At 30.0% G+C, this 24,418-nt stretch overlaps 2 protein-coding genes across 7 annotated transcripts in view; both read left to right on the top strand.

The window, feature by feature from the left end:
• The window catches only part of LOC129916087 (integrin beta-nu), a 107,634-nt gene that overhangs the window by 62,270 nt on the left and 20,946 nt on the right, over window positions 1-24,418 (top strand). For all 6 annotated transcript variants that reach the window (XM_055995912.1, XM_055995887.1, XM_055995872.1 and 3 more), the window contains 3 exons: window positions 16,544-17,294; window positions 17,670-17,865; window positions 17,927-18,099. In XM_055995912.1, the coding sequence (XP_055851887.1) occupies window positions 16,544-17,294; window positions 17,670-17,865; window positions 17,927-18,099 (1,120 nt within the window). The remainder of the gene's footprint in view (window positions 1-16,543; window positions 17,295-17,669; window positions 17,866-17,926; window positions 18,100-24,418) is intronic.
• Window positions 10,942-13,742, top strand: LOC129916077 (uncharacterized). The gene has a single exon (XM_055995860.1). It carries the CDS (start codon window positions 11,259-11,261, stop codon window positions 13,668-13,670), a length of 2,412 nt encoding a protein of 803 aa, XP_055851835.1. The 5' UTR covers window positions 10,942-11,258; the 3' UTR covers window positions 13,671-13,742.

Here is a 24,418-nt window from a genome sequence, read left to right as displayed (position 1 = left end):
AAGTCATCATGGAGGTCGGTCTTTTATATGGTACGTTTATCAAAGTGAGAAATTTTTACACAAAAAAAATTAGCTTTGTGGAAATAAAAAGAAAAACTGAAAACGAGAACGAGAACGAAAATAATGAAGTGGATGCAGTTGACCTGTTACTTTCAGGTAAGTTAAATATTATATATATACAAGATAGTTTTTTTAAGGTAGCTTAAATTTTTTTAGAATTTTTTAAAGCATTACTTTAAAAGAGCTTATATGCAGTTTTCTAAAATGATATTGGTCTTAATTAAGGGAAAACAATTTCTTTTACTTTTTTTTTCTTTTCATTTTCCAACTTTTTTAAGAATTAAGCCTATTGCGCAGCTGAAGTGAAACGAAATTTTCCATAAAAAATTTGTTTTGTTTTTGCTTTTAAACATATTTTCTGATGTTTTTTCTTTAACTTTTTTTATTTGTATTTTTATTTTTTTAACTTTGCTTCTAATACCCGATGGTATTTTTTTGTTAACATGTTCGCTGTTGACTTTGGAGACTTCAAAATTTGTCGTTTCGCTTCAGCTGCGTACTAGGCTTGCCCCTATTCTGGCAAACCTCACAGGTTCCAAAATCCTCACAAGGTGATAATTACTCGATTTTGTGAGGATTTACTTCTCACTAACTTCTTACTAGCAAAATTTCAACTCGGAGTTGTGACTTCCTTCGCAGCAGATCACAAATTCGAAAGATTATGTGACGCGAAAACCTCACAAAATCAAATTCAGCTCACCTTGTGAGGTTTGCAGGAATAGGGCTGTTAACTTCTTTATTTTGATAGATAGCTAGATGAATGAAATTTATACATAAGATTGATAGTAGGCAGGACTATATTTATACAAAATTTCAATCATTTAAATATTATAAAATGATTTTTATAAAACACATCGCTGGCTGAAAACTATAATGTTCTATGTCTTATGGAAACCCCTGCAGACATAGAACATTATAGTTCTCAGCCAGCGACATCTTAATGAAATAAATCAAATTCTATACTTCTTTCGAAGTGTTATTTGATTTAAGTTCTAATATGTTGTTTTTTTATATTGAAAAGCGAATTTTATGTTTTTTTTTCATAAACATACCAAAATGTATAAAAAACTTTTGTGTAGGTACTCATGTACCTTCACGCGTTAGAAGTTTTAAGTTCTTTAGACATTCTCTAAAATTTAGTCGACCTGAAATAAAAAATTTGTTTTTAATTTGAATACCTACATTTATTCTTACATAACATAGCGTTCGTTGATAAGTTTTACTTTTGATATATTTTCCATTACGCTCCTGATCGGTTTTTTTTCAGCCTTATTGACTAGTTTATTTTTATATTTTTAAAATAAAACTATCCCATCGTCCCATTATGGGATTTCGATGTTTTTTATGAAGACCAATGGTTTATTCGGTTTTCAATTTGGTTTCGGAAAAATGTTTAAAAACTGAAGAATTAACGAAAATAATGAAAGAAAGAAATCTGGCGGAATAGTTATAATATGATAGAAAATATATTCATAATGATTGTTTTGTTTTTGTTAAAAACAAAAGAAGAACCACTACGTATTTACATTTCAAACAAAAACTTAAAATGTCAAACTTCAAGTTCATAAGAGGGGTTCACATCGACAAACTTACCGGACAGACCGATTGTTGGATGGTTTTCAAAAAATTTTGATTTTTTGGTAGTCGGACGAACATGTTAGTCAATTGAACGACATGTCTGTCCGGCAAACAGTGATAATCCATTCTCTTTAATTTGAGAGCAGAATGGGGGAGAGATACATTAAAAATAAGCTGAAAAATAGCTTTTGATAAGAATTGTCTGATTAGTGTGAACGAAAAATATTCGGCCATCAGGCCAAATGACAACCGGTCTGTCCGGTAAGTTTGTCAATGTGAACCCCCCACTGGAGAGAAGGAAAACGACATCATTCAAAAACAACGCTTGTCAGTGTAAGAAAATAGTCAAAAGAAAACAGAAACAAATTACAGTTATAGCTGGGCTGGGGAAGACATATAAGCAAACAATAGAATGCGCGAATTGTGACTGAGTTTTGTGAATGACGTTTCTGATATCTACAACAGGGATGTGATGGAGTATATTTTATTTTATTATTTTTTTTTATCTGTTCAAAAATCTTATCAGAATCCATTTAAGACTTTTATCTAAAAAGTTTATTGCGTATATCTCGAAATGTTAACATTTCAATGCAACATGTCAAACAATTTTTAGATTATTTTTTTCTATGAGACCTTTTTTTAGACCTCATTTTCTTCGCTTTTTTTGTTAATATTTTTAGATATATCTGTATAAATTACTGACAACACAATAATTAAACTACCTTTGCACTACTGTTTTTATCGAGAGAAAGTAAAATCTGGATAATTATCTGGATTTTTCAAGTATCTATACATATATAGTTGTTGTTTTTAATACGTGAATTGTTTTCATTTCAAATATCTCCATGTCGTTTTTTTGTGCAAAATGTATATAGAGAAACAAAACAACACACGTTTTATTAAATCTAATAAAACAACCACATTATTTTTCTTTGAATTCATTTTCATTTGATGCAAACTTATAAAAGGCATGAGACCGCATAGGTTTATGTCAAAATCTAACGAACTGCTTCGTCATGTTTCTGAAAACATGAGGATGAGCCATTATGAATATACGCGACTATAGAGCTTTCTTTCGAAATTAATATTTTTACTTTCCATATTTTTTGTAAAAATAAACCTTGAATTATACAAAAAATATTTTAAAGACTGTTTTTATTAAATTTCCAATTCGCTAATCACATTTTATAAAGTGAAAATTAATATAATTTTTCCATCCCTCTTGCATCCATGTTGTTTTCATTCTTTTTTGAGAAATTTACTCAATATGCGGTACAGCGCACGGCATATGCTTTACGAAAGTTAAGGAATCGCGCATATGCGCATTATGGCTATCCCATAAAAATTGTGTATGTTCGACAACTCACTCATGCCATTTTGACATAGGCCCATGCGGCCTATTGTAAATGGGCCTTTAGTGCACCGGTTCACTTCAACCACAGTACACATAAAAAGGTAATATATTCCGGAATGACATTGGTCGCCAGATTGTCAAAACATGACACTTTGGCGACCAATGTCAGCTACCGAATTCTTAATTGTTTAAAATACCGACGAAAAACGCACAAAAACCGATAAACCACGCACACCACTAATTTTTAAACAATTATTTACCATTTCCCGCGATGAAACACGAAGAAAATTTGTTATTTTTCAATTTATACTATTTTTAAATGACATTTTTTTAATTAAAACAAAAAAACGACCTGACCGATTGGTGCCCATTTTTGACAAACAAATTTTGACAACGTTCGGAATATATTACCTTATTATGTGTACTGTGCACTTCAACTCCTATTTCCCGGATCAGAAATAGGCGGAAAAAGTACCCTTCAAGCAAGAAAACTGAGTTCAGAAAAGACACTCCGACCTGCGACCGAGAAAAACGGGGTTGCACTCAGCCACTTGCAACTTTTTGTGTATAAACACAAAGTTGTGGTGAAAAAACCAATACATATAAAATCGTATCCGCGGTGATTATAATTTCCATACTAATTTGACCCGCCGTCGGACCCGAAGTCGGACTCAGCCCCGCCTGAGGCGGAGCGGACTCGGACCGGGGTCGGACTCGTTTGCTTGAAGGGTAACCTCACCAAATACACTTCATCACATCCCTGTTGTAGCTGTCATTATAGTGATTCTGAAAAAAAAGAAAAAGAGACAAAAATTTTCATACGCATTGCGCTACTTAGTTACAGTTATAAAACCAACGCGGAGTTAAAACTTCGAAAAGTCTTACAAATTTTACTTAAAAATTTTAGCAGCTTGAAGTCTTTTGTAAATTATTGTGCTTTTGATTTTCAATCTCAAATAAAATATAGTTATCTTTATATTCTATTCATCAAGAGGTAAATGCAACGATGCTTGTTAAACTTTGAAGGGTGAGTGCAGCAATTCTCGAACAGTTAACGGGAATTCAAAAAAATCTTAATAGCACACGATTGTAAAAATGTATGGTGTCCGGAATAAGGCACCTAGTGTTCGCCTTCTGGTGGAAACGACCTTCCTTCGGTTTCTTTTTTATAATAAAACCTTTATACTCATTGACTTATTCTTATTTTTTATAATAAAGTATTTTTGCACCCTGAATGCAATGGTGTAGCTGTGGCTGTAGCTTGAGGGAAACAACAAAAAAAGTTGGCGGCAGCTGAACAAAAAGTTGAGAATTCTTCAACTTGCGCTACAAGCTACAGCCACAGCTACACCATTGCATTCAGGAGGTAAAAACGCTGTAAAAAATTATGTATTTAAATAATTGCTGTGTAATTATATTTTTTTGCTAATTTCTTGGTAAATACTAATTTGAAATCTTTGAACTTGCTTGGGCATGATGCACTTCATTAAATTTATGGTTTTTAATAAAAAAAAAAAAAAAAACAACAAAAAGCTTAAAAAGCAATATGGGCAATTCCATGGTAACTCACGTTACATTCACAAAAATTTCCAACACATAAATAATTTTTTTTTTTTTTCAATTTTAATGTAAATTGATACGAAATTACTATCCATGAATGGAGCATATCTATTACTTTCATAATTAACTAAAAAAATTGTCTTTATTTTTAACATTTGCTTGGGAAAAATAAAAGTTTGATGGTAACTCACGTTACAAAAATCGGACACGAATTTTAAGAGTCCGACAGTATGAAGTTTTTATGTGATAATTAAGAATCTTAATTTGTTTTCAATGAAGATTCCATACATACAAAATTACAAGCTTTTAATATGAGTGACAAAACCAAACATTTTTTCAATATTTCGAGGAAAAATTTTTAAATATTTAGGTAACTCACGTTACATTATTTTGGTAACTCATGTTGCCTGCGATTTGTAGTTCCAAAAGTAAAGAAAAGATGCATTTTCACTCAAGTTTTTTTTTAATCGAATAGTGTGTAACGAAGCTTGCTTAAATGTTAACTTATTTTAGCACTCATTAGGGGATATTGTCATCGTCACTATTAGACTCATCATATTTTCAGTTTGCTTTGTTTTCCGTCATTTTCATGTGAAATTCTTCTGTTGTCAAGCTTATGCTATAAAAATGCTTTAAGATTATTAAACTCCCTGAATTTTATGTCTATCCATAAGGGAATACAACAAAGAATATTTTTTTGCAACTTGCATAAAGAGTTGCCGTTTGTAAATAGTAATTTTCTAATAAAAAAAGTAAAAAAGACTGCATAATTTGTTCAAAATTCGTGTCCACTTTTTCATGGAATTACCCATATAATTACATACTCCAAAAATATTGTTTGTCTTGACTGTAAGTTGGTTATTTTCATATACCATACTCATTACTATAATGTTGTATGTCGAACATAGAACAAAAAAATCAACTCGAAATGCAAGGAAATCAAATAAATGTTCTATGTCAAAACAGAAAAACGTTAATTAAACAGATTTCCAGCATCAAAAAAGAAATTTTAGCATTTGAATTGATAGATTATCCAGCTACGGTAGTTAATTTTCTATTTTCATGCAAAAATACATAAACATAGAACATTATAGTTTTGAGGCAGCGATTTGTATAAATATTTATAAAAAATATATAAAAACGAAATTTATAGCAGTGGTGTTCGGGAAAATGAACTCATAAAATTTGGTTTCCTATATCATATTACCGAATAGTTTAAAATAGGAATAAATGAAAACAATTTTCAACAAAATTCAATAAAAACACCGCAAGTCGAAATCTTTGACATTTGAGTTGTTGATTGTTTCCCCCTATTTCGGACCTTAGAAATCGATTGGCATCATTAGTTTTTCGATTTTTCGGTACGACTTCGAACAAAATTTTTTTCGGAAGTTTTTTCAATAATTTTAAGCATTTTGCCCGGTTTAAAGTCATTTTTCGTGTTTATATTGCTATTTATTCTGCTCAAACGTTATTTACTGCCAGCATAAAACAAATAAACAATTTTATGCAATTTATTTAAAATTTTTTGAAAAAATTCAAATAAATTTGATTTTTTTGCATTGTTATCGTTTTATTATGTTTTAGTGGAGTAACTAAAGCAAATTACAGATCCAATTTTGATATTTTCTGTTCTCGTCGGTAATGAAAAAAACTTTAAATCTATGTGTTAAAAATTGTCGGTGTTGCCGTTTTGTTTTTTAAACTAATAATATATTTATTTTCAAAACTTTTTTTGAAGATGTATAAAGATTATTTACAGAAAAAAGTTATATGGGAGTGAAGGAGGAGGAGTCTTATCCTCGACTTCCGAATTCGGTTTTATTCACTCCGAGTTGACGTTTTGATTTTAAACTCGAGAGTTGATCAACTTCCTTTTTCTCAACTTCCCTAAAAAAGTAGAAGTTTGCCGACCAAACTAGAGAGTTTGCTTCAGATTTTTTTTTTATTTTTCTCTCAAAATTTTGTTGGCAGTTATTGTGTTAACAAATTAATATTCCAAAGCAAACGAAAATCGAAAAATTAAACACAAAATAGAATACAAATATGCTTCCGATGTGACAGATTCAAATTTTAATTTGAATAAATGACAGTTTTTGTTCCATATTTCAAAAATATCCCAGTGATAATTTTCAAACTTCAAGTTGGCCAACTTTAGGACTTCAGCTGGAGAGTTGAGAAAATAATAAGTGAATAAAAAGAAATTACAACTTGCGTTTCAACTCTCGAGTTATAGTCAACTCTCAAGTTTGCAAACTCGAGAGTTTGCTTCAAGCTGAGCAATAGTGAAAAAATGTCCCTATGTCGTTTAGGCGGTAGAAGCAATTTTCTCACAAATCACAAATACTAAAGGCCATTTTGTTCAATATTGCTCAACTTCAAGCAAACTCTCGAGTTGACGAACTTAAGAGTTGACTTCAACTCGAGAGTTAAAACAAAAGTTGGCCAACTTTCAGTTTATAAAATATCCCTGGGATATTTGTGACAGTAAAGACAAATAATGCCAGTTTATAATCATATTTTGAATGTTTTTTATGTGTTTTATTTTTGGTGTTCAAAATGTCGAAGATTTGTTATTTGTTATTAGCTTAAACTATATTTTCCTTCAAATAAACACTATTTCATGTGACCACTTTCAATTTTGTTTTATAAAAAGAATGTGATTATTTCACGCATCGAAACCTTCCAACAAACTGAAAGCTGTTTGAATAAGAAAATGTAAATTTATGAGCGAGATATCGCAAGGAGTGATTTAATATAGAATATGGATTCTAGTTAAACCGGATTTTTAATTCTAACAGGACAAAATATTTTGTTTTTACATATTTAAGTGAAAAGTGTTCGGCTACTGAAGCTGTTAGGAAATAGGTTCATCTACCCTTCCACATTGGCTTATAGCATTAGGGAGATTTTCGCAAAGACTATTCCGATAATTTTTATTTTTTTTATTAACACGTCTTTTTTTGGGACAGTCCTTTGTGCAGCACCAGTGGTCACAGGTGAATTCACCCTAACAGATCGTGACGGGGCGGAAATCCCAACAGAATTTTTAAAGGCTTTTGTGATGAAATACTCCAATTGCAATTATTTTTTGATTGAAATTGTTCCAATTGAGGAAGAAAATGTTCCTGATGTTGATATAGTTCCTGATATTCAAAATGCTCCTGATGTTGAAAATGTTCCTGATGTCAAAAAAGTTTCTGAGGTTCAAATTGTTTCTAATGTTCAAAATGTTCCTGATCATCAAAATGTTCCTGATTATCAAAATGTCACAAGACAAAATGCCTGTATGGGCTCACAAATGCTGCTCTATAAAGAGGTATCATTTTGAAATATTGGAAGCGTTAACAAGCCATACAAAAATACACCAACTAACTAATACACAAAACACAAACATAAAATTTAATTTTGGTAGATTGTAGTTAGTGTTTAAGCCTAGTATGCAGCTGAAGCGAAACGACAAATTTTGAAGTCTCCAAAGTCAACAGCGAACATGTTAAAAAAATACCATCGGTTATTAGAAGCAAAGTTAAAAAAATAAAAATACAAATAAAAAAAGTTAAAGAAAAAACATCAGAAAATATGCTTAAAAGCAAAAACAAAACAAATTTAATTTCTTTCAAGATTTCGTTTCGCTTCAGCTGCTTACTAGGCTTTACTAGAGAAGCTCTATCGCCCGCTTCGCAGAGCGTTTTTTTTTTCCTGAAAAAATGGTATTTTAAAATATTTTTTTAAAATAAACCTTCCCCTAACAAATTCTAAGAGCATGCAAAAAGAATAAAGAATAAATTTATTGAAAATAAGATGCTTAAAAATAGTTTTATCGGAATATACCAATCAGAATAACACATCTTTAAACGTTAGTGAAAAAAGCACTTTTGTGGAGCACTGTATATAGATTTATAGAAAATTTGCGCTGTAGTGTATACTTTGAAGTATAGTTAGCGATTGAATCTTATGATAGGTACAATAAGTAAAGTAATTAAAGCAAAGAAAATGCCAATATTAAGGAACCCGGCCGAACAGCTCTGGTTTTGATGATCTATTTTTTCAGAAGTCGGTAATTAAAAATACTTTAACCTCTATAGATTAAAAATTGCCGATTTTTTTTTTATTTTTAATAAAACCATTTCTTTTTGCTTACATTATATAAAATAAATGATACCAAAAGATTCTGTACGTAGGTAATTTAAGGAAAAAAAATATAGGGGGTAAAAGACAATCTTCCATCTTTTAAGCGATAAGTGCAATTTTCTCACAAATTGACTTCAAACACAAAAAAAAATATTTTGAACACAACGGCAACACCTACAATATTTGCATACACGTTTTAAAAAAGCCAGAATCTCATTTCTATCTGTAAAATTTAAATCCACTAAATTTAATCAAGATTTTTTGAAAGGAACTCAAAATTTTGGAAAAAAAACGTCATTGAAAATTTGTAAATGGCTTTTTTTTAAACTTTTCGTAGTAAAATATGAATTGACCATAAATATTATCAGTTGAATTCCGAAGAGGAAAAGGTAATATATTTTATAGTTTTGAAAAAAATTTAAATTACTTCAATTTCATAGGTTTTTTTTGATAAAAACTGAATTTTTACATTGAACTAATTTAAATTTCCTCAAAGACTTTGTCAAATAAGAAATTTAAAGTCTTGCTATTTAAATTTCAACAATAAAGGCTATTAACTGAACAAAAAATGACTATATTTAAATGTTGCACTTAAAAAAATTTTTATAATTTTTTTTATAATTTCAAATCATATTAAACGTGGCCAAAAAAATTTGAAAAATAAATGCATTTTATATAACGAAAAAGTTTTAAAAAAGACATGTTAAAATGTTTTCAATATTTTTTTTTTTCAAAAATCTGAGTTTGATTACCATTTTTTCAACAACCCTTTACTCAATTTACTTAATTTTAATTTTACAAATATGAATCAGCTTCTAACTTTTAAAAAAATATATATTTAAATATTTTATGTGTTGGCGTTGTGTTCAAATATTTATTTTGTGTTTGAAGTCAATTTGTTAGAAAATTGCATATATCGCCTAAAAGATGAAAGATTGTCCTCCACTCCTGTATAGTTTTTTTCCTTTAATTCTCTAGACAATCTCTTGGCATTATTTAATTTATGAAATTTAAGCAAAATTTTTGAAAACAAAATCAGAGCTGTTCGGCCGGGTTCCCTAATATTGGCATTTTCTTAGCTTTAATTACTCCACTCAATTATATTTTCCATTTTTCTTCTACTACAGGGTCTCGAAGCATATATTAAAAGTAGTGAAAACCACTTTCTTTTAAAAGAATATATAGAAACAGGAACACTTAAAGATTCTTCTCGAAGATCTTTAGTTAATTCTGCTGTTAATTACCTTCGGCAAAACTGTGGAAATTATCCGACAAAGGTGGAAAAGGTAGCCTGCGCAAAAGCCATCGTTGCGCTGTTTCCATCTTTCAAAATAAAAGATAGCAAACACGAAGGAATTGTAAGAACGAACGAATTCAATCTGTTACTTTCTTATTTATTTAACATAATTTAATTGCCTACCAGGATTTATTTTACAACCCAGAGTCAAACACAGGATATATTTTGAATAAATTAAAAAATATAAATATAAAACGACATAAATTGGACGGTTCTTATGGCAAAAAAAAAATTAGAAAAGTAAACGAAAACGTAACAGCATCTTCATCATCTTCATCTGATGCTGTAAATTTGGAAGAGGAAGATAGACAATTTTTTGCAAACTGCTTGGCAAAAGAGCAGGAACAAGCCATAAAAGATCGCCTAGTAAAGACCCTGAATATAAGAAAAACTTTGTTCCTCAACCCTATCGATATATACAATTCATTTCCTTTCTTTTTCTTCAATGCTAATTTGGTAGGTTTGCGAAATTCTTATTAAATTATTGTTTGTAATACGCAATTACTTACAGATACTTTTTGAATTTAATTTGAGATATCCCGAAAAAGAAAGCAAATTACTTGAGACTTGGGACAGCTATACAAGGCACATTAGAGATGTGTTTAAGGAAACATATGGGAATGATCAGAAAATAGAAGGTACTTTCATAATGTTTATTGTTACTTGTTAAAAAAATCAACGTTTATATCTTACAGATTGGAACTCTGAAGTGGAATTGGTCTTACTACTTCTTAAGCTCTTTCCCTCAACTGCTCAAGGGCCCAAATCGAAAGAAAAACGGAGGATGAATTTTAAAAACACAATAGAAAAATTAATTCAATTTCAACATATCAATACACCTAAATCGGATTATAATATCAATTCCGAACAACCATTTATAATCGCCGTGGGTGCCAACACCCAGGCAATTTCTCAATACTATATCATTGTAGATAACAAAATCTTACAGGTACCTCTAAATTTTAATTTCATTGAAACATTTGATTTATTATTTAAATTGCATTTCATTTTTAATATTCAATACCATCCTAGTCTTATAACTTTTTATAATTTTTTTGCGTATTCCATATATAAAATAGGAAATTTCAAGTCCAACAGAATAATTGAAATTTCTTCCAAATTCATCAACAAATTCAGTGTTCTAAATTGATAAATTTTTAAACTGTTCTTTTAAAAATTTGAATTTAAATTTTAATTTCAATCAAATCTTATCAAATTTACATGAACTAATATATTTAATTAAATTTACATGAACTAAGGTACATATTATTTAAGATGCATTATTTTTGCTTCGTGTGTACAAAAACATTTCCATCTATATCATTTGTTATATCGCACTTGCGTATTGATCATTTTTTCACGAATGAAGAAAATATTACTCTAAAATGCGTTGCCAACCAGGATTGTTGTAGAGAATTTAGTACATATAGTGGTCTTAGGCGACATGTAAAAAGTTGTGTAAATATTGTCCAAGACTCCACTCTCTCTCCTGAGATTGAAGCAGTTTCAAATGAAATTAGTGATTGCAATGAAATTAAAAATTCAAATACAGGAAACGACTTTAGTTCTCAAAATAATGATCTTATAAATTTTAGGCAAATAATTAACAATTTTTCAAACCAAGCATTAGCCATGGGAATAGCCCAATGTAATGTGACAAAACTACTTAAAAATGCCAGTGATATTGTTGACACGGCCCTAGCAAATGTTGAAATTCTTGTAGACCAGGCCAAATTGAAATCTGAAATTATAGATATTCAATCATTGTTGTCTACTTGCAAAGATTCTTGCATTAATGATTTTAAGCAGTTTGACTCATCCTATAAAAGACAGAAACAACTGACTTTTGAAAAAAAGTATGTAAGTTCGATTTCAAAAAGTATTGGTGGCAGATGGGAAAAAAAATTTGATTCTTTGAGCGGAACATACAAGGATATTTTTGTTCAATGTACTTTCCAGTACATTCCTATTCTTGAAACATTAAACTCTCTTTTTTTAAATGAATCCTTTCAAAGTGTCTATTTTTCAAAAGATCATAATTGTAATGATGAAGATTTAAATAATTTTTGCTGTGCAAAAGCATTTAAATCGAACTCTTTTTTCTTAGAAAACCCTAATGCCATACAATTACAGTTATTTTACGATGATTTTGAAGTAGTCAATCCATTAGGTAGTAAAACAACAATACACAAAATTGGGGCAGTATATTTTACTTTACTAAATTTAGGTTTCAACATAAATTCGCGAACAGAAAATATTCATCTAGTTTCACTTTTTTATGCAAATGATATCAAAAATGCTGGGTGCTCTTTTAACACCATTTTAAAACCAATCGTTGATGATATCATGATTCTCGAAAAAGATGGCATACGTATTGATAACAACATAACTCTAAGAGGCTCATTAGTAAGTCTGAGTCATGACAATTTAGGTGCAAATTGTGTTTTAGGTTTTGTAGAATCCTTCAGAGCAACATATTTTTGTCGTCTATGTTCTATGACTCGAACGGACACTCAGCTATCGTTTATTGAAAACCAAAGTCTTATTCGTTCGTCAGCAGATTATAGTGAAATGTTTAGTTTAAATAATAATCAAACATATACAGAGTATGGTGAATCTAAAGGTGTAAAAAGATATTGCCTTTTAAACAATATCCAATATTTTAACATCTTTAATAACCCTTCAGTTGACATCATGCACGATATCTTGGAAGGAACCGCACCTTTTATCATGCGAGCATTTTTAAAGAAGCTAGTTGAAAACGGTGTTGTTAAGGAAGACCAACTTAACATTAAAATTCAATCTTTTCGGTTTGGTTATTTGTTTAGGAAAAGTTTACCTTCGAATATTAGTTTAGAAAAAAGTCCTACCAACTTAGGCTTGACAGCAAGTCAAAACCACTGCTTAATTCTTCATTTTCCATTAATATTTCATGAGTATATTGACATATTTCCACATTTGTGGGAGGGAATTACATCGATGCTAAACATAATCAACATAGTTTTTGCGCCCCAAACCTCAATATTATTAGTAGAATCATTAAGAAACATGATTGAGAAGCACCTACGTTGCATAGTAGAACAATTTCAAATTAGTCTTTTGCCAAAACATCATTTTTTGACCCATTATTGTCGTGTTATACAAAATATGGGTCCTCTGATTAATATGTCTACCTGTAGATATGAAGCGAAACATCGTTATTTTACAAAATTGAATGCAAGCTTGAATAATTATATAAATATTTGCAAAACACTAGCTGTCAGACATCAGCAATACTTTTTTCATAACTGGCATGATAAAGTGTTTGATGAAAAACCAAATTATGGAACTCTTACACCATATCAAAATCTACCTGAAGATTTAGTTCACCTTCAGGATAAAACAGTTATTGAAACTAAATTTGTTGAATTTTCCAACGGTTTTCATTATAAAAAAGATTTTTTTCTTAAAAAAAACTCTACAGAATTCCTTAGAATCAAACATATTTTTTTAATTAATTCTGAAATATATTTTTATTGCCAAGAATATAACTATAGTAAATTTGACGATACGTTTAATTTGTGTTGTGTTGAAAACAAGACAACAAATACTCTAACAGCTTATAAAGATCTGATATACAAAAAGCCTTTTGAATGCTATTACTTAAAAGGAATGACATTTGTATTAGTTCCTTATATTATACAATAAAATATCCTTTAACAATCACTTTTTTTCATTGAACTATTTTTTTTTCTATCGATTTAGATGTGCATCAAATGATACTGGAAATGTTTTTTTTTAAGTTTATTTACAATAATTTAAAAAAATTAATAAAACTTTTTGTATTTATTAAATAAAAATACTACCTATGCCCTGTACCTATTTATTTATACTCACATGTGAGCATTAATAAAACTGTTAAATTGAAAAATGTTTGTGTTTTTAGTTTTGTTTTTACTTTAGAACATGGGAAAATTTCAGGAATTTTCGAAAACTGAAAAAAGCGATCAGTTGCCTTGCTTTCATGAGGTTTATTAGTAACCTTGGCATTTATAAAAAATTATAAATATAAGGTACTATGTATATGTATCTATTTTCTATAAACAATTAACTAAAATAATACTACAAATACAAAAATATATACATACATATTTCTGTATTACAATATTATAATATCCTTTAGCTATGTGTGTTTTCTTTAAATCCGTTTAATATTTTTGCATAAAACGTTTAATATTATTTATAATACTTTTCGTTATAATTGGCTATATAGTTTTACCCGTATTATTTTATTTATATTTTTTGTATTATAATAAGAATTACTTTCCCTTGTATTTTTCAATACAAATCTATTAAAAACCATGGAAACATCAGATATAACATTCAATATATAGTTCCAATTAAAAGGAAAACGGACTAGATTGAAATACTTTTGTATTACCTTTTAATACAATTGATTTTAGAAATTAATACTATATATGCGAATTTGAATACAAAAAGTATTAAATTGTAATATACAATAGTTGAAATATAATACATTTGCTATTAATTTTGTACTACCTTTAAATACAATATATATTAGAAATTAATACTACCTAAACGAATTTTAATATAAAAAGATTAAATTTTAATATGTAATACTTGAAATTTAATACATTTGGTATTAAATTCTAATATAAACTGTATTACTTTTTAATCCAATTATATTGAAAAGTAATTCAATTGTATTATAAAATATTCTTCAAATATATTAAATTTTAATACATTTTGTATTAACTAGAAAATTTTAATATTTGTCATGTATTAAATTTTAATACATTTCTGGTGTAGACCTATATGTAACCCCAAAAATATTAAAAAATACTCCAGAATTTTTAACCGTGTATATAAAACTATTTTAGTTCAGAAAAATGCATTTGGTAACCTTTTTTCTGATTCTGTCTGTCTTTCTGACCGTCTGTTGTCTGTATGTACCTCGAACAACGGCCTAAAATAGTAGAGTACTTTTCTTCAAACTTGGTTGTTAACAGTTTTTGGTGATTCCCTAGAGGGAAAATTAATTTTGTTTTAGGACAAAAACTAACGGTACGCGCCATATAACGGAAATAGAAAAGTAAATTTTTTTCAAAAATGGCTCCAACAATTTTGATGAAAATTTGTGTGTGTTGAAGAAAAAAATAATAAAAAAAAAATTGTATACAAAATAATACATTTTTATATAAAAAATTATTTTTTTTAACGGCTCTACCTAACAATTTAACTATTTTTTCAAATAATTTCTTTCAATAAAAGAAATCAGGTGGCAATCAGGCGCGGATCTAAAAATTTGGTTTGGGGGGGTCACAGGTTTAAAAAACCAAAATAATCAAAAAATGGTCAAGTGCTCAAAATATATGCTAAATTTTAGCTAACATACAAAATTCTATCCAAATTCTTAGATCAAATGTATTTTCGAGAGGATTTTGTTTCGGAGCTTAAATTAAGCTAAATTTTTGACAAAAAATTTTTTTTTTAAACATTTACGCTGCTCTGGGAGCCGGTTAAACTTTTATCTTCAGAGTATAAATTGTTTGCAGAAGGATTAATGTATTTTTTCTATTTATAATCAAAAACTGAAAATAAAGAAAAAAAAAGGGAAAGTAATGTCGAGTGTCGACTTTTCACGAGTCGATTTTAGCTGCACGATAGCTTACAATAAAATCATAATTTTGTTTAGTAAGTGTTTCGCAAATAAATACTATGATCTGATCTGGTTCACGAGAAAAATAAAACACAGCTTTTATTGATGATGAAAAAAAATTTTAAGTGAATGTAAACGCAAAAATAAAATTCACAGGTCAATCCTTGGTGGAAGTTTGTACATTGTTAATATTTATAAATGTTTTTTACACCATTCATTCCTTTGTTTTGCAACTAAGAAAGTATTTAGCGTGGAGCATCGTGGAGCTTTTTTTTATAGGCCGACAAAGTGTAAAAACTACTCGCTTTAGAGGTCTTCTTAAATAATATTCTGATTTTTCTGATTCAAAAGCAAATTTGACAAACGGTAAATGCACACTTAAGGAAAAATATACCATTAACAACACTACATAATTTTTTTAGTTTAAAAAAATCTCCATTCTTTAAAAAAAGCACGTCAAAAGTTGCAAAACAAGAACGAAATTTCGATAATTTTAAAGAATCTAGTTTGAGCTAAGTATACTCGGGAACCAGGCTATGCAAAAAATTAAAATTTATTGCATTCTATATTTAAACATATTTTCAATCGAAAAACCAAATCAAAAAAATTTAGAAAATTGTTTCACTTTTTTTGGTTTTTTACATCTGGGAACCCCTGTGCGGTGGTGCTTCGGTTGTGGTCCAACACCGACAGAATCAGAATTTTAATTGGGTAAATAGACTCATTGTAAACCTTAATCAAACGTTACAATGTGTACAATACATACATTATATGAATTTTGGTACCATGCTATAGCTTATCTGGCATTACAAGATAGATTTTACCCGCTTTTAGGTATTTTTGTTTTATTTCTTAAACAATTGAAATTAAATAAAATTTAAACAAACAAAAACCTTTTCAGCTCATACGCAACAGTTTAAGCTTACGTATCGGCCAGCTCTCAATAATCCACTTGACCTGTACTATCTGATGGACTTAACATGGACAATGAGAGATGATAGAAAAACTTTAGTGAGATTAGGTGCAAAACTATCAGAAGCATTAAAAAACTTGACGGCCAATCACCGCATTGGATTTGGCAGCTTTGCCGACAAACCAACTATGCCAATGATCATGCCACATTTAATAGATAACCCTTGTGCAGCCGAAGGTCACTCTTGCGAGCCAACGTATAGCTTCAGACATCATCTTCCACTAACAGATGATATTGATAAATTCGTGAAATCTGTCAAAAGAAGTCGAGTAACAGGAAACTTGGACAATTTAGAAGGTGGTATAGATGCTCTTATGCAAGTTATTGTTTGTACGGAACGAATAGGCTGGAAGAAAGAGGCTAGAAAAATTGTTGTGTTTGCAACAGACGGTTTTATGCATTTTGCTGGCGATGGGATTTTAGCTGGCGCTAGCATAAAAAATGATCGTAAATGCCACTTAGATGAGTCAGGAGAATATACGGAAAGTTTATTTTTTGACTATCCATCTTTAGAAGAAACTTATAGAGAACTTGTAAAACAAAAAATAAGTGTAGTATATGCGGTAACTGGAAATGTTTATCAGACATATCAAGAAATGGACCACCTTATGAATGGAACTAGTAATGTTGAAAAACTAAGCATGGACTCATCTAATATTTTAGAACTTATAAAAACTAGGTAAGTTTATTTTATATAGGTACATATATTGAAAAGTTATAGAAACCAAAAAAGTAAAGCCCGCTTAAGAAAAACCCCCTTAAGAGAAAAACCCGCTTATCTTAAACCATTCTTATTCCTTAATATTTTTTCAATTAAACGGGATTCGTTTAAGTGAGGAACTCACTTAAGTGAAAGAGGGACTGTGAGGGTTTTGGCGGATTTTACTACCTGACTACTGTTTAGAAAATTTAGTTTGATTCAACTGTTTTGTAATTTCTTTTAAACCGACAAATCAACAAAAAATGTCGGCTTTATTTTGTATAATATAAGTATTTATTATTCAAACCAATTCTTATCTTATAAACATCTGCTTTGGATAAATTCATATTTCAGCTATGAGACCTTTCTAAAACGTGTTAAATTTACTGACAACAGCCCACCGTTCATTCATCTAAATTATGAAACCAATTGTGGCAATCAATTTGAAAACTTAAGGCAACGAAATTATTGCAATGATTTGAAAATGGGTAAAGAAGTTGAGTTTTATATTAATATAACTCTCAAAGCCTTTCCTACCGATGGAATGTATGTAAGTTGATTTTCCATATAGTTCTTTTGTATACGAAGCATAATTTTTTTTACTAACGTAGCATAGAACAATTCTTATTGAAGATCCTGGTTTATCCGAACATTTAGAGTTGGACGTAGAAATTCAAGAGGCATGTCCATGTGATGAGAAAGGAGCCGTCGAGGAAAATGAGCGTGCGATGTGTAATGAACATGGAATTTTTCACTGTGGGAGGTGCAAATGTGATGACGGGTGGTAAGTTTTTTTTTTTTTTACACAAATCGTCGGCGGAAAGCAAAATTGTTCTAAGTCACAAAAAGGTAATTCTACCCACACCCCCAAATTTCCAAAATCTGAGTATGCAGTAATTTGTTGCTAATTAGTTGCTCCAATCTTGAATTTGTTGCTCTAAGATTTGACCTTGAAATGCACTTCAACAGTTTTCTAAAAAAAGCTAAATTCCCCAAAATTAAACGTACATCCATCTCCTTCATGCCCAAAATGCATTGTGGAACTTGTGGAACATATCAAAACGTCAAGATAGCACCCACACCAAGAAAAACCTAAAAATTTAAAAAAATAAGTATGCAATAATTTGTTGCTAATTTGTTGCTAATTAGTTGCTCTAATCTTGAATTTGTTGCTCCACCCCTTCCCCCTCAAAATTGATAGAAAGGGTGTGGGTGCTATCTTGACGTCAAGATAGCACCCACACCCCCTTATTTCCAAAATCTGAGTATGCAGGATTTTAGTGATAAGTTGTTGCTAATTAGTTGCTCTAATCTTGAATTTTTTACTCCATGATTTGACCATAAAATCGGCTGCAACAGATGCATTTTTTTGGAGGCTTTTTATCTATAATTTTTTTCAAAAAACTAAAAATGCCAAATTAAAAACATGATTTCATGCTCTGCAAAAAGTAGCATACAAATTTTCCATCACTTTCCATTCCAGTCTTATAGTCCAAAAACTAGTCATCTCTCGCCCTTAAAAACTATAAAAAACGGTGTGGGTGCCATCTTGACGTCAAGATAGCACCCACACCCCCTTATTTCCAAAATCTGAGTATGCAGGATTTTAGTGATAATTTGTTGCTAATTAGTTGCTCTAATCTTGAATTTGTTGCTCCATAATTTGACCATAAAATCGGCTTCAACAGATGCAGTTTTTTGAAGACTTTTAATCTATAATCTTTTTCAAAAAACTAAAAATGCCAAATAATAAATATGATGTGACACTCTGCAAAATGTTACATTAAAACTTAAAATCGCAATCCATTCCGGTCTTATAGGCCAAAAACTAGTCTTTGGTGACGTCACTTCGACAAAAGAAAAGTTAGCACCTCAACAAATAAGATTACCTACAATATCTGAGAATGCAGGAATTTGATGCTCATTTAATGCTTGATATAATAATGCTCTAATTAAGATACTAATTTTTTTCACTACGTAGCACAGTGTGGTAATTCGCCAATCTGACTGGACAAAATAGAAAAAAAAAAATTAGCCACATGATTTTAAATCATGAGTTGAGCTTCTCAATACAATGGGTAACTGTAATTCATGTTTGGTTTTTTGGTTTTCATCTCGGATTAGCGTAAGCTAAGCTTGAAAGTTGGTTCTTGTCAACAGTTGGATGGAGATAATACAAAGTATTCTATTTTTCGCTTGAGTTTGGTTGACGATTAAAAACGCTATGGTAGTTTTTTTGTTGTAATTGTTTTTTTTTAATTGTTAATCTACATTTGGAGGTAAAGTATTACAATTTTTATTTATTAATTACCATTGCAACTATTAAAAAAAAAAATTCTGTAAGGAGGCTAGGAAGTGCAAAAAAAATATCTTTGTTTTTCAATTAGAGGTAAAGTTAATTTTTCCGGTCTGAAATTAATTAATAAATGTATTGTGGAGTGTTGTCATTGAGATTAGCTATTTACATGTCTCGCGTTTTCTCGACCGCCATACAACTTTTTTCACTTTTCAAAATGAAGTCAAGATTTTCAAAAAAACAAATTTTCGAAAAATGTGTCAAAACTGCCAAATAAGATCGAAAAGACAGTTTTTTTGTATTTTTAATGAGCAGGTATCATCTTTGGAACATTTTTGACAATTAATAAAAATTAAAAACATATATAAAAGTTTTGTTCTTCAAGTTAAGCGAAAAAAAAAACAAAAAAGGTGGAAGACACTTTGGACCGCTCTTTAAACTGAATTTCATTTTGCTTGACCAATATTATGTGGTAACTAAATAAACAAAAACAGTAGATAACAAAGAAGAAAAGAATTTTTAAAAATTAAAAAAACGGGAAAAGTATAACAAACGGAAGTTTAAAAGTGCACCTATCCATTAGAAATAGTTTAAATCAGTAGAATCGCTCTCCGCAAAATTGAAAAAGCATATTCCAATAAAACCGTAAAGGATTTAACGAAATTTTGTTTTTTTTTGAGTGAAGGATCAAAATGTATAAAAGATTAAGTTCTGATTCTCTGGAACCACTAAACCACTGGAATTTTCAACTAATGAGGCATTATCATTGATGAATGATGCTTTTCTGTCGGAACACCTAAAACAAGTTAAATGCAAAAAGCAAGCAGGTGTAAAAGGCCAGAAATAGGGCCACGAAGAAATTTAGAGAATTATTAGCTTGAAAAACATCGAAGGTAATATAAACACAGCTGTTTTTAATAGGCCCTTAAGTTTCAAGTTTGCATCGCACGAAAAGGAGTTACTTTTTTAAATTATCTGCAGATATTTTTAAAGGTGATGCCATTTTTTATGATTGGGAAACATATTTAATTAAAATCATTGCTAAAATTTTAATTTAAAGCATGATATTGAGAAAATAAATCATATATGTCACCTGTCAAAAACGTGTGTAAAAGTTCTATTTCTTAATAAAAACTAATTATTCTGCCTCTCTTTTTTCGTGAATAGCAATAGGGTTTTTATTTATTGAGATTTTTCAAGCGTTTTTTTAAATAATTAAGTATATCCAATCATAGAATATGTTTACGGAAACATAAATTCAAAAATGCATTTTCTTCATCACGTCTTACGACGTCTAATTGATGTTATTTAATTACAATTCGTAACTTAGATTGATGCTCTTCAAAAAGCTACCTTTCAAATAGATATCTAATCTTAACTTTTTACTTTCACAAGCCTAACATTTTTCATTACCTACTTCACTTCATTGAAGAAAGAAAGTGTGATAAGGTCAAACTCAAAAATTCGCAAAAGTTCGTAGGTACCTACATACTTTACTTATGCAACAAGTTTATTCTTCTAAGGGTAAAGGTCTCAATCCCACATTAGACCCCTCTTATATTGGCGAACGTTTTCAAAATTGAAATTAAATTTTAAAAATTAAGCACTCAGTTTTTTCAAACATAGGAATATGATTATGATTATACAATAAGCATTATGGTAACAATTTCTTCAATCTCCTAGGAGAACCTTTAAGAACTCGTACAACTTGTATAGTGTATTGATATCCTAACATTTTGATGTTGTTTTTCCGTCGGCTAATTTAAACATCACAGTCTATCTCTTATATAGCCTTAATTTTGGAGAGATGCATTTCACATTAATTTAATTTCGTTTACTACCACTCTAACATTTCTTCATCCAATCAGGTCGCTACTTACTTTTTTTAAACAAACGAAATAAAAATGTATGTATCTATACTAACTAAAAAAAATCACACATATTAATTTTCATAAGAATAATCGCGTGTGTATCTTGTATTTTACAAAAAAATTAAACTTAGCCATTTTATAGCATAGTTTTTGAAAAATTAATTTTCAAAATCAAAATTTTGAACAAAATATTGAAAAATAAATTTTCAAACTAATTTTTTCAAAATTGTATGTACCTAAGTAGTAATTTAGTTTTTAAAATTCGATGCTCTTATTTGTTTTTAAACAAAATCAGAAAAGTGGATCCAAAAATATCTTTTCATTTTCGAAAAATTAACAAAAAACTTAAACTACTTTTTTCTAAGAAATATCTTTATTTTTTGTTTTTACGTGGCCCACCGCTCAAGGATTCTAGCTGAAACGGCCTTAGGCAACAATATTATTTTATTTGAACGAAAAACAATAAAATAATATTTTCGCAAGCTGTTTATAATAAATAAAGGACTTTTTAAATCATATTCTTTGATTTTTAAAGTTTTCTAGACAATGAAATGAACTTGTTATTTGGCCATAGGGGCTCTTTTGAATTAGGACGGCGCACAGTGGGACGACTCTATGGGAAAATCGGCATTTCTTATATCTTATGTTTAAGAGATTGAAACCACGCAAAGTCGCATTAAGACGTCTATTTACACCTAAATCTACATGAAAACCTAATCATTGAAAAAGTTTTAGCAAGGAAAATCATTTTCATTTAATTAAAAGAGCTGAGCAGCGAACTTTTTTTTGGGATTTTATTCTTATTATTATTTTTTCTCTTCTTTTAATTAATTTATATTTATGAAAAGTAGACCTAACAATAACATTGATATTAACATAATATGTAACATATAAAAACAAAAACAAAAAAAAATAACAAAATAAAGATACAAGCATTTTATTCGGTTTCCATTTCGGAGTTATAACTTAATTCGCCCGGGTTAAGTTCTGCTGTAAAACTAAGATCCGTATCATTGGTTACTAAATATTGGCATATATCTCGATCATAACTTGATATGTGTGGGTTTTTTGACCGGAAATGTGACAACTGCGGATCAGATGAAATCAGTAAATGATTAACTAAATCTGTCATAGTATGATTTCTCGGCGTTTTTCTGGTGTGATCTAATCTAGCTTTTCGTATTTCCTTATGGCTTGCTTCTAAGGCTTCTTCTGAAAGGACACCAATTGGTAGTTCGAAAAAACTTATTATATCCTTCCCATGAATCAGAAGTTTGTGCACGCTGCTGCTTGGCATGTAGTACCAATTGTATTTTCTTAAATAAATGCTCTTTGTTTCTTCAAGCAGCTTCACAAAATTTTGAATGTTTATTTGACGACCACATGCGATTGTTCGTAAAACAATTCCAAAATTGAAAATCAGGTCCTTGTCAACACCAGTAATTTCAGAGCTAAGCTCTGGATTTGCGAAAAATTTCCTCGCAGTATTCCCATCATTGGTAGTCCCATATCCTGGCTTAGGAATGTCGACAAGGAGCCCCATTCTTTCTCTAAAATTTTGTTGGATCTGTTTTTTCCTTTCCTCGAATATTATTTTATTCTCTTCTCCACGAACTGCCCAAACTTGGAGTGGTAGTCTATATGCGATGTGGAGCAAACATTCGAAGCACCTTATCCAGGAATGAAGAGATGACATGCCGTATTTGTAATTTTCGGCATTTGGTGTTCGTTCCGCAATGGTTAATAAATTCATTTGAGAAGGTTTCGCTCCACAAATGTAACAGTTTTGAGCTGCGTTCGCTCCACTTAATGCATTTATCGCACTCCCATCAAGCATTGTCAACAACATTCTATATGAAACCGAAATGTGTTTGCCATCAATTGAAGCTTCATAGCGTACAAGCTCTGAAATAGCCTTTTCCATTTTGCTTTGCTCAGATCTAATGAGCGCACTATTTTCTTTTGCAAAAATTAATTTTATCGGTCTGCAGAATAGGGTCGAACCTGGTCGAGAATTTACCCAAATTTCTTTTTCATTTACAGAATCCAACAGTTTAAGAGGCACTAGAGCTGTGACAAATAAGAAGCTGTCTGTATCGGTTCGACTATTCTCAAAAATTTGTTTATAGTTGCTGTGTCCAGAACTTCCATCAAAACCCCATTTACAAACTAAATTAAAGGTTTGGCTTTGGCTTGTTTTTTCCAATGCTCCTTCAGTTTCGTTTACTACGTTCAGTATACTTTTCGAAGTTTTATCAAGCAAGGATTGCAAATTAACGTCCGCCATAGTTTCTGAAACAACAGCAACTTCTGGCAATATGTCGGACTTATATTTTTGCAATTTATAGTAACTTGGAAAGAAATCCTTATGTATACTGTTAACCACAGACCGAAGTAAAGCATATTTTCTTTTTGACAAATCCAAGTCCAAGTAAAGTGCTAGGGTTTGCTGTAGTGACAAGGTTTTGTCATTTATACCTGAAGGACGACCAGTCATTTTTGCCGCATATTCCAACTCCTCTGGAATGTGTTGTGAAACAAGTTCTTGAACTCGGCGTTTTTTGGTGCGATCACTACACATTTCAAAGCTTTTATTTGGCCTTCCCTTGCTCGTACTTGGCATGTTTTGATTACACTATAATTTATAAATGTTTAAAAAAAATGTATGAATTTTTTTTATTTTTTTTATTTTTTGATTTATTTTAATCCAAGCATTTTTTATTAAAGTGGTTAAACTTCATAATTACTTTTACCATTTACACAGTCAACGTACATAAATGAACGAAGTACAGACACTTAACAGTACTGGAGCGATTGAGACTATTGGCTGTGACAACACAAGATACTGACACAAGAAAGACACTTAGAAACAAAGAAAGAACATATATTAAATTTTATAGATAATACGGGTTTGAGAAGTATTTCTTGTTTTAAAC

Source organism: Episyrphus balteatus, chromosome 1 (assembly GCF_945859705.1).
Source record: "Episyrphus balteatus chromosome 1, idEpiBalt1.1, whole genome shotgun sequence".
NCBI lineage: Eukaryota > Metazoa > Arthropoda > Insecta > Diptera > Syrphidae > Episyrphus > Episyrphus balteatus.
Note: the sequence above shows the minus strand (reverse complement) of the source record. Positions and strands in the feature narration are given on the sequence as shown.